The 13,235-nt window shown below is 40.3% G+C and overlaps 1 protein-coding gene across 5 annotated transcripts in view; it reads left to right on the top strand.

Annotated features, from left to right (window-relative positions):
- The window catches only part of STON2 (stonin 2), a 70,872-nt gene extending 59,561 nt beyond the window's left edge, over positions 1 to 11,311 (top strand). For 4 of the 5 annotated variants that reach the window (XM_056491983.1, XM_056491985.1, XM_056491984.1 and 1 more), the window contains exons 6-7: positions 5,360 to 5,562; positions 6,829 to 11,311. In XM_056491983.1, the coding sequence (XP_056347958.1) occupies positions 5,360 to 5,562; positions 6,829 to 6,912 (287 nt within the window). In that variant the 3' untranslated portion in view covers positions 6,913 to 11,311. The remainder of the gene's footprint in view (positions 1 to 5,359; positions 5,563 to 6,828) is intronic. The other variant, XM_056491987.1, reaches the window with a different exon arrangement.
- The last annotated feature ends 1,924 nt before the right edge of the window (positions 11,312 to 13,235 follow it).

The raw sequence follows: 13,235 nt of genomic DNA, 5'->3' as shown, positions 1-13,235 counted from the left end.
AAAAAAAAAGACATTTCCAAACACCATTTTGTGGCTGTGTTTCTTTAATCAGGGCAGACAGAGAATTACAGCTTAAACCTGAAGAGAGAATACCAACATGAAACCCACTTCATATTTCTATCCCAAGTAGCATGGTCATAATTAAATGTTAAAATAATGTAGGCAAGCTACTGTTCCCTTTGGCCATTTCTGCCAGTCATTCTGTTTGCTGCCTGTCATCCATGGTGCACAGTAAAGCTGAACAGCTCAGGTTTATTTTTATTTGTAGTGAATTCTACTTCTTGATCTCTCTGATCTAAAATAGCTTTTTACAAATGAGTATTTTTGTCTTAGTGCTATAGTAATGCATCTTGGTGACTGGGATGGTTTCTGTGTTCAGTATTCCCTGAAGGAAAATTCATTGTGGTACCAGATTTGGCACTCTCTACATGTTTTTCCTGAGTTTGACTTATAGTGTCAGCAAAACAGTAATCCAAGTGTCCTGATCATTTGGGTCATGTTTCAGCCTAAGGATACTAATTTACACCACCAGTTACAAATTTGGGGGGATGTCACTGACAAAAGGGAAGGCTCCAGGTTTGCTGTAGAGTGAGGTGTAAGAAGACAGAGCTTGGAAACTTGAGAGAAATACAGCAATGAAAAATTAACCAGGCTGTTTATGAGCAATAACATGCTTGTGAGGAAAATCTCAATATGCCATCTGCCTGAGCTCAGGGAATGAGATGCTGTGAAATTAGGCCTTCTGTGGCATCTTCTCTCCAAAGATCTCAGTGAACCATACAGACATCACAGCTGAGGAAACAAAAGCCCTCAGACTTTAACACAATCACAGAACATGCCAGTAGCCAACCAGGAGAAGAGGCAAAACCCCTGTCTCTACTGCCTCCTGCAAGGTGATGTTGCCTTACCCCTTGCTATGCTGAGGGAGATACTGATCTGTGCCTCTTGTTTCCTTCTTTACCACTGTGACTCTTTATTGTATATACACTGTGACAGGGGGAAGGAAATACATTACAGATTTGTTGCTGCTGTTGGACCCCTGCCACAGAGCATCTATCCATCAGTGTCATCATGCAAAACACAGGGCAGTTGGTATTTGTTTACATCCTGAGAGGAAGAGAGTGTCCTCACCCCTCCGGTCAGATCAGATGTAATTTCAGGGAAAGGAAGAGCCTTGGAAGCACTGTCTTGGCCAAGACACATGAGGTATGTGAGAGGGAGGGAATCCCAAAGTGATGACAGGGCAGGCCAAGTGTAGTTCAAATTTGACCTTGCTCTTCAGGGACTATTTCTGTGTATTGGTGGTACTTTATCCCACGCTTCTCCTTTCTCAAAGTATATGGCAAACAAAGAGGTGTCTAGGTGGTATCAGAAGCATTCATTCCCACTCCTTCCTAGATTTGCCTGATGGGCAGCATATGCTTTTGGCCAAGTGATACTCATGTGGAATTTAACTGCCAGACTTGTGCATGTTTGGCTGTATTCAGCCCTATCCACAAGTCATATAATAACCCAGCTTCACGCATTTGCAAAGTTGTTATAAATGATTCAGTTCTCAAGCACTAAACATAAAACTACTCCACTGACTCACATTTTATACACTCTTACTGTGATAACTCACCTCTAAGAGCACTCTGGGTCTTCTGTAAGTATCTGGTCTGCTACAGAAATGCTTTGATGTCTGGGACTCTAGAGCAGGAGAGGTAGTGGCATCCCATTGGAACTGAGGGAAGTGCTGCAGGTGGCCACAGCCTGCATCTCCACCTGCCTCCAGAGGCCACACAATGAGTCCACACCACTTGGGGCATATGCATTGCACGGGTGCTCCAGCACATGTGCCTGTCTGCCAGACATGCTCTCAGGAGTACATAGGTAGGCACACATTTTGGGGCTCTTTGTTCATCCACAGTGTGTGCTCTGACACACAGTCCCTTGCAGACACAATCCCAGAACTCCAGAGGTCTCCAGGTAGCCAGCTGTGCTTCACTCCATTCCCTGAATGTGGACTGGTGCAGTCTCTGTGTAGAGGTGAGGGGCATGACCCCCAGCCCTGCCATCCACAGGAGAGCATGTCCCTACTGAGCTCACTGTTTGTATGCAGGTTGTAGCATCCTAAGCACCCAGATTGTTAAGAATTATTTCAGCAGCTTTGCACTCTTACCTAAATTTTTTCTTTCTGTGCTTTCTAATCGGATGGGGCCCTTTGCACTCTCACTCTGGGAGACAGTGTTATCAGCACTGTCTGTATTGTTTTGTAGCCAAAGTATCTGCTTATGACTGAACATTGAAAAGCATGTGACAAATGAAGGACAGTGCATACTCTGACTATGATTTGACCTAAGGATAAAATGTAGACTGGATTCTACTGAGCACATTGCTGAAATCCAAATAGCAAATATTTGTCAATTTTTACAGATTGGTAAATTTTATTGCCCATCTCATATTTAAAACTAATATGAACAAAAAAGTTGATGAAGAATGCCTGTTTGCAGGCTATTTACAGCTCCAGTTGCTGCTGGCTGGGGCTGGGCTTCACATGTTCTTTTTTTTTTTTTTAATCCACCAGTAGAATATTAGGGAAACATCCAAATAGTCTTTGATCGTGGGAAAACACTCTTTCTGTGAAGCAGGGATGTAGCATCTTTGCAGAGCCTTGGATCTGGATTTGAACTTTGCTCTAGTTTGGCTGTGGATCCCAGGCATGCTGCCTGGAATACTTTCTGAAGTAAATTAAATCTTTTAACCCAAACACGTTGGGACATTTGGAGTGTCATGAGTCATTTGGAACAGATTCTCCCCAGTCACAGTTACACTTGATTTTTGACAGTCAGAACAAACTGGTAGTAGCTCAAGGATAAGAGGTGCAAAACAAAAGCAGTGTGTTGATTCTTTCTGATTTTACTAAGAAGGGTACCTGTCCATTAGAGAAAGCAGTCTGAATGAGGCTGTTGAACAGTAGAGGGGGTGCCTCATGAGCCTCATGCCCAGGACAGTAATGAACACTGATGGGACAGGTAATTTTGCAGTAGCTTCAGTGGAGGAGCTTTCTTAATCTGTTCACCTTCTTATCTACCACACTGAGCTGGTTTAAATTAATAACTTCCACAGTTTTTATGTATTTGAAGGGGGTGGGGTATTACCAAGTGTCCAGTTGAAATTATGAAGAGTGTAAAAGCTCAGCTCTCCAAAGCACCTGGTATGCAGTGTGCTCAAGCCCAGCTAAACACTTCCCAGTGATGCCTTCACACATCTCCATCCCAAAAGCAGCTGAGCATGTGCCAGCTCAGGAGTGTTGCAGCACAAGATGAACATTCTGCAGCTGTGGATGTGGCCTGCACCAGAGCACAGAGCCACTCCTGGGCTGCTGGTGTTCTCCAGTCTGAAGGAGGGAGCAACCCACAGCAAACTAGAGAAGAAAAGCATATCAAAGCAGGTGAGCAGGAAGGATTACAATGCAGAGTCTGCTGAGAGTGGTGCAGTGTGAGCAAAGAGAAATGAATGGATGGGGAGCCTGAGACTAGAGGTTGATTGCCCGTACTCAACACAGATTTTTGGAGCCAGTTTAAGGCATCTTCATAATGCAGTGCCAGAGAGTAGAGCTGTGTCACCAAGGGCCCCGTGGCAGATGCTGAATTGTGCTGCCACCACAGCTGTGCCCACCACAGCCAAGCTCAAGAACTGGCCAGAAGCAAAAGCACTGTGATGCTGGAGGGCACTGTGATCTCCCTGAGAGCTTCTGGGGCTGCTGCTCTCCTCTGGTGGGTGGGACCACCAGGAAGGCCTCCTGTGCACCACAGCTTTTGATCCACGTATGAAAAGGCAGGAAGGGCTGTCAAACAGAGATCCTGACTTGTTCTGGAACCAGGGCAAGTTAGTCAGTACTTTGCTTGGGATAATTAATCCTGATGAAAAGCAGATGTATTTTAATGCTTGCAGAACTTGAGCTTCTATATCTGCTTGATACTGCACCCATTCATTCATAACTTGGCTCCAGCTATGGTGCTGCATGTCCCTGGTTTCTGCTAAACTGCACAGCCTCTCACTGGATTTGCTGCACATACATTAGTTTCCAGACCTTCCAGCAGTGAGGGAACTTTGGCTAGACCATTCTGAAAGATGAGGCTGACTCTAGATGAAATTCTTACCCAGACTTACACCGAGTAGAATTTTTATTTCCAGATCTATTTCAGAGGTCAAGTGGGATGTTGCAATGTCTAAGCCCTCTAGAGACTGCCTAATTTCATCCTATTGGGACAAGTCATATTTCAAAATCCCACATCTTGCTTTTCAGGCTTCAGTTTAACAAGGTTGACTTTGGGCTAAGCAGGTATATTCCTGCTTTTCCCAATGGGAGCTTCTGGGCTTTCCCCACTCAGTTCTCCTTACTCTGCCTGCCTTCCTCCTTCCTTGTCTGTGTCCTGTACACCTTGCTGATCTGTATGGAGAACTTTCCTAGTGAACAAATATTCAAAAATCCTAAAGCCTGTAATAAGGGCAGGCAAGGATTCCATTAATTTACTTATACATTCATTTTCACGAACATAGATAATAGGATTCTTTCAACCAGAAAGTCCTGTGTGGCTGTGAAGGCCTTCATCCTCATTTTGCAAATAGAGAAACTGAGGCAGAGACATTAAATTATTTGTTCAAGAGTTTAAGGAGTTGTCAGCAGTCAGAGAAAAAGCCAACTTAGTTTGACTAGAACTCCCTATTTTAGTTTTTAAACATCAATTCTGTCCAGCAAAACAGTGGAGGAAAAAACAATAAGGGTCATTTACATATGACAGAGCTAAACATTACCTCCTCTCCTTGCCATCCTTAATGGTCAGCCACCTTGTCATGGGTTCAAGTGAGGAATAAATGGTTATTCTGAAGCCTTGTATAAATTTGCTTTTTGAACACAGGAATGTTATTTAACCTTATCCAATAGATTTTCTTCTGCTGAGAAGTGGGATAACAATTTCAAATGCACATCAAATATTTCCAAATTCCTCCTTTCCTTTCTATCATTTCATAATATTTCAGCAGGATATGCCATGATGTACTTAGCATGTGATAGATACTGAGGGAACCGAGAGGTCAAATACCTTTACTTTACAGGGCTTGATTTACTTCACATATATATATATACATATATAAATATACCCTCACTAAAAGCAAACTAGAATGATAAGCAATCCTTTTTGCATTTTGTTTAATTCCTTTGGTAACTTCAACCACACTGAAGCAGGTAAGACACTTGCTATGAACTAGTTCACCTAGAGAGATTCTCTGTTTCCTGCAGCTTCGTGATGCTGCTTTCTCCTAGGTGTTTGATTCACCTGACACAACTCTCACGACTTTTTTTCTCTTTTTCCAGCTTCTGGCCATCCTCACTGCTTTTTCTGTCACCTAGAGCTTGGCTCTGACCGGGAAGTGCCTTCCAGTTTTGTCCGCTACGTCGATGTGGAATTTGACATGCCCGCCACCTCTGCGTCCAAAGCCGCTGTTCGCTCCATCTCTGTCGAGGACAAGACTGATGTGAGGAAGTGGGTCAACTATTCAGCACACTACAGCTACAAGGTAAAACTGAGCAGTGCTAATCACCATGGTTACTTTGCATGCTTCATTGTCTTGAAAGTATGGGCAGACAAATAAAATACCATGGACAAAAAAGGTGGGAATTTGGCACATGCCAGGCTGTGTGCAGTAGCTACCCATGTGCAGCTATTGATTCATGGCAAACAAGCAGTGGATTATCCCTCAGCAAAGATGGAATAAATTTGCTTGCAGTTGCCTGTGGAAGAGCGTGCACACAGCCAGCTCCTGGGGATTAGCTGATGTGGAGAGTTTGAACAGGGAGTTTTGCTGCTCTTCATAGTGGGAGTGCTACTGTGGGAGTCCTAGTGCAGACAGAAGAATCACATTATTTCTCTGCTTAAATATTTCTTCCTTCTGCCTGCCCTAAAGAGAGGACCAGATAGGAAAGTGCACTATCTATATTCCTGCCAAAATATCCCAGGAAATTTGCATGCTAGCTGAATACTCAGCAGAAAAATTGGCATCCTACCTTGCCTTCTTTGAGTGCAATGATAAGAGATTCTGAAAAGACTCTCATAGCAAATATTTTTACTGGTAATTGTAAGTATATTTTTATTAGTTTCTTAAATTCCCTGGAGATGGTATTTGATCATCCTAAGTATGCCTTTTAAGAATTAAAACATTGGATTATTCCTGAGTTTTCAGAGATGTGGAAGTTTAGAACCCAAACACCCCTTGGCCCTGTTGTAATACAAATTGGTATCTGTAGGCCTGGGCACCTCTGAACCTGAGGACAGCAGGGAGTGTGCTAATATTTGGGGTAGTGTTAGGCACTGCTTCAAGAAGCAGGGAGTTGGATTTGATGATCCTCATGGGTACCTTCAAACTCAAAATAATTTTAAAAAATCTCTTTGCTTTATACATCAGTCTTTGCAGAATTTGTAATTAAGGCTGGTTTTCTGCTGTCACGTAGGAAGCCACCGATTTGCAGATTTGGTTCTGGGTTTGTATTCAGGGTACAACTGGGAATGGTAATGAATATAAAATCATGGGAGTTCTCTGTGTGACATTATCTCTTCTAGAAATTATTTCATGACACTGCTGAATTGTATTGCTTAGATTAGACTGAAAATCCTTATAGTAAATGAAATCCAAGTTTCCCTAATCCTCAGTCTATTTTTCCTCACAACCCTTTCAGTTCACCAAGGGTTTCTTCATCTGAGCATAAGAACCACCACTGAGGAAGATTTGTGAATCTTTTGTTTTCCTTTCTCATTACAAATTTTCTTCCTCTTTTTCTTCTACCAGGTTGAAATAGAGCAGAAAAAAAGCTTGAATGATGATCTGAAGGGAGAAAGTACTGCAAATGTCAATGAATGTGCTACACAGTAAAGGAAGATCAGTCTGCAAGTCCCAAGAGGGGTGGTCAAACAGACCTGGAAGAAAGGACTTGCAGGGGTTGGATATTTATATTTTAAAAAATTCGGGACTGCTACATTTGAAATAACGCTCTGAAGAGTATAATTTTTTTCCTTGTGATGATCCATACTTTGAGAAGAATGTGGTCAGTGGCTGTTTGGAGGGGATCCACGTGCTTTTGCTGGAACAGCATAAGTACAGTTCTACAGTCAAACCTGCCTTTTCTGCCTTTTCATCATTTAGGTTCTGCACCCAAGTATGGTCTGGCAGCCATCACAGCCACACCAGAAAACAGCCTTTATCTCACAGTCTTGCCCTGCCTCATTAAGCATTTTGTTTCAATGCCATTTGGTTTGGCCATTGACTGAATTGCATCCTTCTGAACTGCCAAATAAAATTCAGGGAGGATCAAGTGAAAAAATTATATAAAATCTCCTTTCTGAAATGGTCCACAGAGTGAAAACCCTGAGCATTATTCTGGAGAACCAACATACACTGCATCTCAGACAAAAAGAATGGTTTCTGTGTTTAAGTAGATGAACTACAGACAGGACAGCTGATCACAGAGCTGTTCCTCTCTTCAGCCCTTCCTGTCTCATCCCTCGAATGACAACATGTCACTGTGCACGTTTTCACAGGGTTTGCACAAGTTACAAGAAAGCCTCTGCAATTTCTTAAAATTTTTACTTTGTAGTCTGAGCTGTTCTGGTATCTTGACTGAACAAGGTCGTGGCTGCTAGCAATAGGGAATGTGTATTACAATAGTGGAGATACCAGAGGGACTTTGCTGAGATTAGATCATTCCTGCCTAGAAAGATATTTAAGGGAAAAACATGGGGGTTTAGTTTTGGGTTTGGGGTTTTTTTGTATGTTTTCTTGGATGGGTAAAATGGTGGTTATTGAAAATGTCAGAACACAATTACTTTAACAGACAATGTTGTTTATTTTCCTGAAAATCCTTGGAAGTCTGTCCAGCACAATATTGTTTTCATGTTCTGTTTTGAACCTAGAATATAAGTAACTTGTATTTTTATAATACTCCCACTAAATGGGCCCCAAAATCTCTTTCCAAAAATTAACAAACTTCTATCTCCACTTTTATCCCACTTAGCTGGAAGTAATAGCAAGTCTTAAAACCTCTTTCTAAATGAAAGTGCAGAAGACATAAATCACTCATTTACACATATTTTCAGATAAAACAGTGTTAAAAGTACCCATTTTTAGTTGTTTCTATGGCTTGTGTAATATTTTGTCTCGTAACATTAAATGTAAAGTAAGTAATTTATTAAATCATTTATCTTTTGAAAGGTTACTACTGACTATAAAATACACATTTGGAAAACTTTGGCAATGTAATTTAAAATCATAATGAATTAAAATGAAAGCTTTTTTATACATTTATTTCATTTTACATTTAATATAAAAAATTAATACACTCTTGATTTACCCCATGACTCCTATAAAAATTACTACAATTAAAATCCCAGATAAATTGTGAAATTAATTTCATTGAGTCTGACACTGATAGTGGTAGAATTTAAATTAAATTGTAGGGAACTTATAAATGCCTTTTTTATATACACCTACAGTTCAAGCCTGCATTATCCTAGTGACACATACTTACACAGGTGCACCATTGTGAATATGTAAACTCTCAGTCCTTCTAGGACTTTCTGACAAGCCTGTAATACTTCACTGCAGGCAGCCCTCTGTGCCCAGGATGCCCCTTGGAGCACACTAAACATTTGCAACATCTCTCTGTAAATGGAAGAATGCTGTTAATTTTTATGAAGAATTTTGAGATCAATGGATTAAAATTTCTGATATTATTAATGATAATTTGTGTAGTTTGTAAAATATCTGGGAGCACAGGGCTGAATTTGTGACTGAATCTCAGCTCTGGCATAGACTGGCTGGGATGAGTTGCATGGCAACTCCTCTACAAAATTCACTCCTGTTCAAAGGCAGTCAAAAAATTTCTGGGTGGTCTTCCTGCTTTCCACTGCAGCTTCTAATGTACAGTTTCTGAAACCCACCATCAAGAAATAAAAAAAGACAAAACACCAAGCTGAAACAGTGCTGAGATGTTACCGAGGAAATGTGAGAACGTTTTGTGAAAGAAATGGAGAATTTCTACTCTGACCTGCAGGCTCAGTGTCTAATTTTTTTGCCTATTGCCCCTCAGCTCATGGAAACACAAATAAGTAATACAAGTTAGCAAAGTTATGTTGTGCACCTAAAGAGGGGAGAAAATAAAATGAATATAATTTTCTATCACTGTTGAATTGTTAAACTATTCAGTCTCTATCATACTTGTGCCACAGAACATTCTGTGTTTCAGTAACAGAAAGATAAACATACTGGAGTTTTATGGATTTATTTAATTTCTTTACCACTTCATTCCTGATTTTTTTTTTTTTTAATTCAGAATCAATGAATGAAAAACCTGACTCTCATCTTTCTTATGTAGTTGTACACAGAAGTACTTCTTCCAGTCATCATGAACTTCTTCAGGCAAAACTGGAAAAGTGTTCTGGTTTATATGAAAGCTGTTTTAATCCAGTCTCATCTCTGGAGAGTGTTTTTAGAGGTACCTGCCACTGAATTTTCAAGAATTTAGGATTAATACCTCAGCCAGAGTTTCAAAAGATCTTATTTCTTTATTCCCTAAGGACTGTAGTAAGTAGTTTGAATTTTCGAAAGACTGCTAATAACCAAAATCTTTAGAAAGTCTATTGTTGCTGTCAACCAGGTATCTAAACTGAATTATTTTTTCAATCCTGCACCATTATGATCATTGAGAATTTGAACACTGGAATCCTAAGTGCCCTTACTGAGGTCTCCACTGTTTTTTATTGATTAAATAGTGCCACTTTTTCAGTGTTACACACTGACACATATGTACTTTGTGTACATATGCTCTTCACCCATGTGAGTACAGCAGCAATTTGAATAGACTGTTGATTGGAGTGAAGGGAAAAAATCTGAGAAGTTTGTGAGTTTGAAAGTAGCAGGAATTATTTAGATACAAGCAGTGCCTGTAGTGGGGTGATTTTTTTCCTTTTTTTTTTTTTATTTTTATTTTAAATCATGTGGAAAAATCTGTCTGACTAGTTTCAGATTACTACTTCTTTTAAGAAAGATCTGTCCTTTGGTATATTTGAAAGCTTTGTAGTACTCAAACACTCTATGCAGGAAATGTGCATTCAAGGTAAGCATACATTTACTCCCTGAAGCATTTCTCACTTTCAGTTCTCTTTCTATTTCTCATTATGGTTTTAATATTTGTACTGTGGTAAGACTTGAGGTATTGTATGGAATTTTGCCTAGAAACATAAAGGGTCTTTGATCACAAGGGGTAAAGATGAGCAATATCTCCAGGCAGCTGGGCTTATTTTAGTTAATGTCTCTTACTTTTAGCTATTGAAACTCCTCTAGAAAAGGAAAATGGGTAAATTCAGCTGAGAAATCCTAAAACTGACTGATGTTATTTTTATTCTTTCTTTTATTTAGATTTAAATTTAGTCATCCTATGAAGGAGTCAGATACAGAAGTATCATTATAAACACTGCAGAAAAAGTTTTCCTTCTCTGGTGGGTTGCTGGCTGACAGTTACTTGATAGGATGTCCAACACCTGTCCACATTATTTAGTAGCTGCTTAAACTCCCTCTTGAACAGTCACCTCCCAGGACAGAGGGCAATTGCATGCAAAGGAGCATGAAAGCAAGTGGAAAAGGTGTATAAAGTTCAGCCTGGAGGTGCTTCCTCTTTTGCTTGCATAAAATTATCAGTAATTTCTTTGGCCCTTCAGTGTACTAATCAAATCCTTGATAGGTCACCTGTGTTCCAGATGGTGAAAAACTTCCTTCAGTGACTCTTAGCAGTTTGTGTACAGAGCTATATTAACCTCTAGAACTGACCAGCACCAGAATTTGCAGTGCACAGAGATCACTTATGGATTAAATACTTACCCTCTTCTGCCACTGAAGTTAAATCTACATCATGACTTGTCTAAGATACAAAATTTTGTGTGATAACATGCACAGCTGTTCCTAATGTTGCTGTTTTGTTCAGCCAGCCACCCCCACACATCCAGCCATCCATCCTCCCATCCGTCCTACCCTCCCTCCTTCCTTCCCTCTCTGTCTCTTTCATACTTGCAATTCATTCTTTGCACTATTGACATTAATTGGTTTAATTATTATTTTGTAACATGTTCCTACCTTCTTATTTTGTAAAAATAAGTAAGTCTATACACTGGCAAACTTCGTAGAAGTGGTTTATTTTTTTTTCTTTATATCAGTTGAAACGGGATGTCATGTTTTGTTTAAACTACATGAAAATTTAAATAAATGTTAAGATAAAACAACATATCCACATTTTCACTGTGAAACTCAAGTTGTACATGCTGTATATTCTGATAAATCAGAGGTTCTTGAATTCAAAAGAGGAAAGGGAATAGTTTGAGTAATGGACAACATAAATTAGAAGTAATGGGACTACATAGAGAAAAGAGATTACTTCATTTGATCATGCAGATTGAACAATAGACTGCAAAGGAAATGGAGCAGGCCTAGAACTTGAGCCACATAACAGTTTGGAGTAATACTAACATAATATGGAAGATGGTCTAGCATTTGAACAAATCCATCCTGAAACAAAGTAATTGAGGATTGAAGCCTCTGCTCAGTGGTCTCTTCTTTGACCACTAAAACCAGGAGTACATGAAATGATGGTATCTTCCTGTGATCAGAACATCTGTTTGCAAAGTAAGTGTAAGCTCTAGAGTACATAGAGCCCTCTGCTATGATTGTCTGTGTTCTTCCAAAGTCCAGTAAGCCATGTGTCAGTTCATGCATCTTTCCCCTTTTCTCAGTCACTGAGACACACTTCAGTCTGTCGTTTTTCTCAGAAGCATTCCTTGTATCAGACTGAAGAGCTGGGCACTTCTCTTGGCCAAATAAAATCAGATACTCATAACTGCTGTTCAGAGTATTTCTCTGAGCTCAGTACAACTGACAGTAAGTCAGACTTGGGGAGTGCCAGTCTGCAAATACTGATCTTGGGAACAAAGGAACAAATACTGTAAAAATTAATATGAATACTATGAAAAACTGGATGGCTTCTGAACAAATAGGATTAGATTTGGATGTGAACCACATTGTCATAATCAGCTCTCAAATTGTTCAGGGCAGCAGACACAGCATGATGAAATTGTGAGTTGACTGACATTTCTGTTGGTAAATTGGGGTCTGTGGTATGGGCCCTACCAGGAGAAGTGAACCACAGACTGGAACACCAAGGCACTTAGCTGTGTGCTCACACTCTGTGGCTTCTCAGAAGTGAAGGGACTGTTGCTCTCTAGTGGTCATTGCCAGGTTCTTGCCTGGACTACTGGCCTGCTGCACCAAGCAGCCTCATGAATCACGAGTATCACTGGTTTTCAAGACTCTGAATTTGGTGCAGAATTTGGTCTGTTGTAAGCCAGTTGGATCTCAAAATTGGGTGTAAGAGTTGATTAGCTGATTCCATGTTTAGCTGAGAAAAGGACAACAGACAAATTAATTTTTCAGTGATGTTGACTAGCCTTTTCACCCAAGTAGTCCTTAACTGTCTGCACAGTCATGCACATATTCAGTTTAAATTTATATCCATAATGCACTTCAAATACCTCCAACAAAAAATGCTGTAATTAGATAATGTTTAACTATTTCTATAAAAAACAAAAGCATTTGTTTGTGTGTGGTATAGGCATGCAAGGATATAAACAATTATGCATTGATGGAAAGACCAATTGGACAAAAAGATTTGACCTTTTTATTTTCTGGACACTCTTAAAAGAGACAGCTGCTCCCCACTGCCCCGAGGTAAGCCAATGTGGCTCTGTCCAAGTCCTGGCAGCCAACCCCACTAATCCTGTCTGGTCAACCCCCATGCAGATGCTGCCTTATTCTGGAAGTACAGAAATTCCCAGAAGCTCTCATAAATATGCATGAAAGATGTCTGCAAACACCAACTGTTCCTGCATGTGACCTAAAGTACCACAGTTCTATACAGCCAAGTTCAGCTTGGGTTTTCAAGCCAGGTATTCCCCTACTCTCCCTGTCTTGAGGATTCCAACCTGCTACTGTGCTCACAATGAGCATTGTGTACTATAAAACTGTGCACTTGTCAGAACACTGCATGGCTGGGAAGTGAAGAGGTTTGGGATCCCTTTCTCCTCCTTGTTTGCGGCTACCTAGAGGGTCCATACAGAGGTGGAGACAATTAAAGACTGAAAAGAAGGATTTAGAGT

The sequence above is a fragment of the Oenanthe melanoleuca genome, chromosome 5 (genome assembly GCF_029582105.1).
Source record: "Oenanthe melanoleuca isolate GR-GAL-2019-014 chromosome 5, OMel1.0, whole genome shotgun sequence".
Classification (NCBI taxonomy): domain Eukaryota; kingdom Metazoa; phylum Chordata; class Aves; order Passeriformes; family Muscicapidae; genus Oenanthe; species Oenanthe melanoleuca.
Note: the sequence above shows the minus strand (reverse complement) of the source record. Positions and strands in the feature narration are given on the sequence as shown.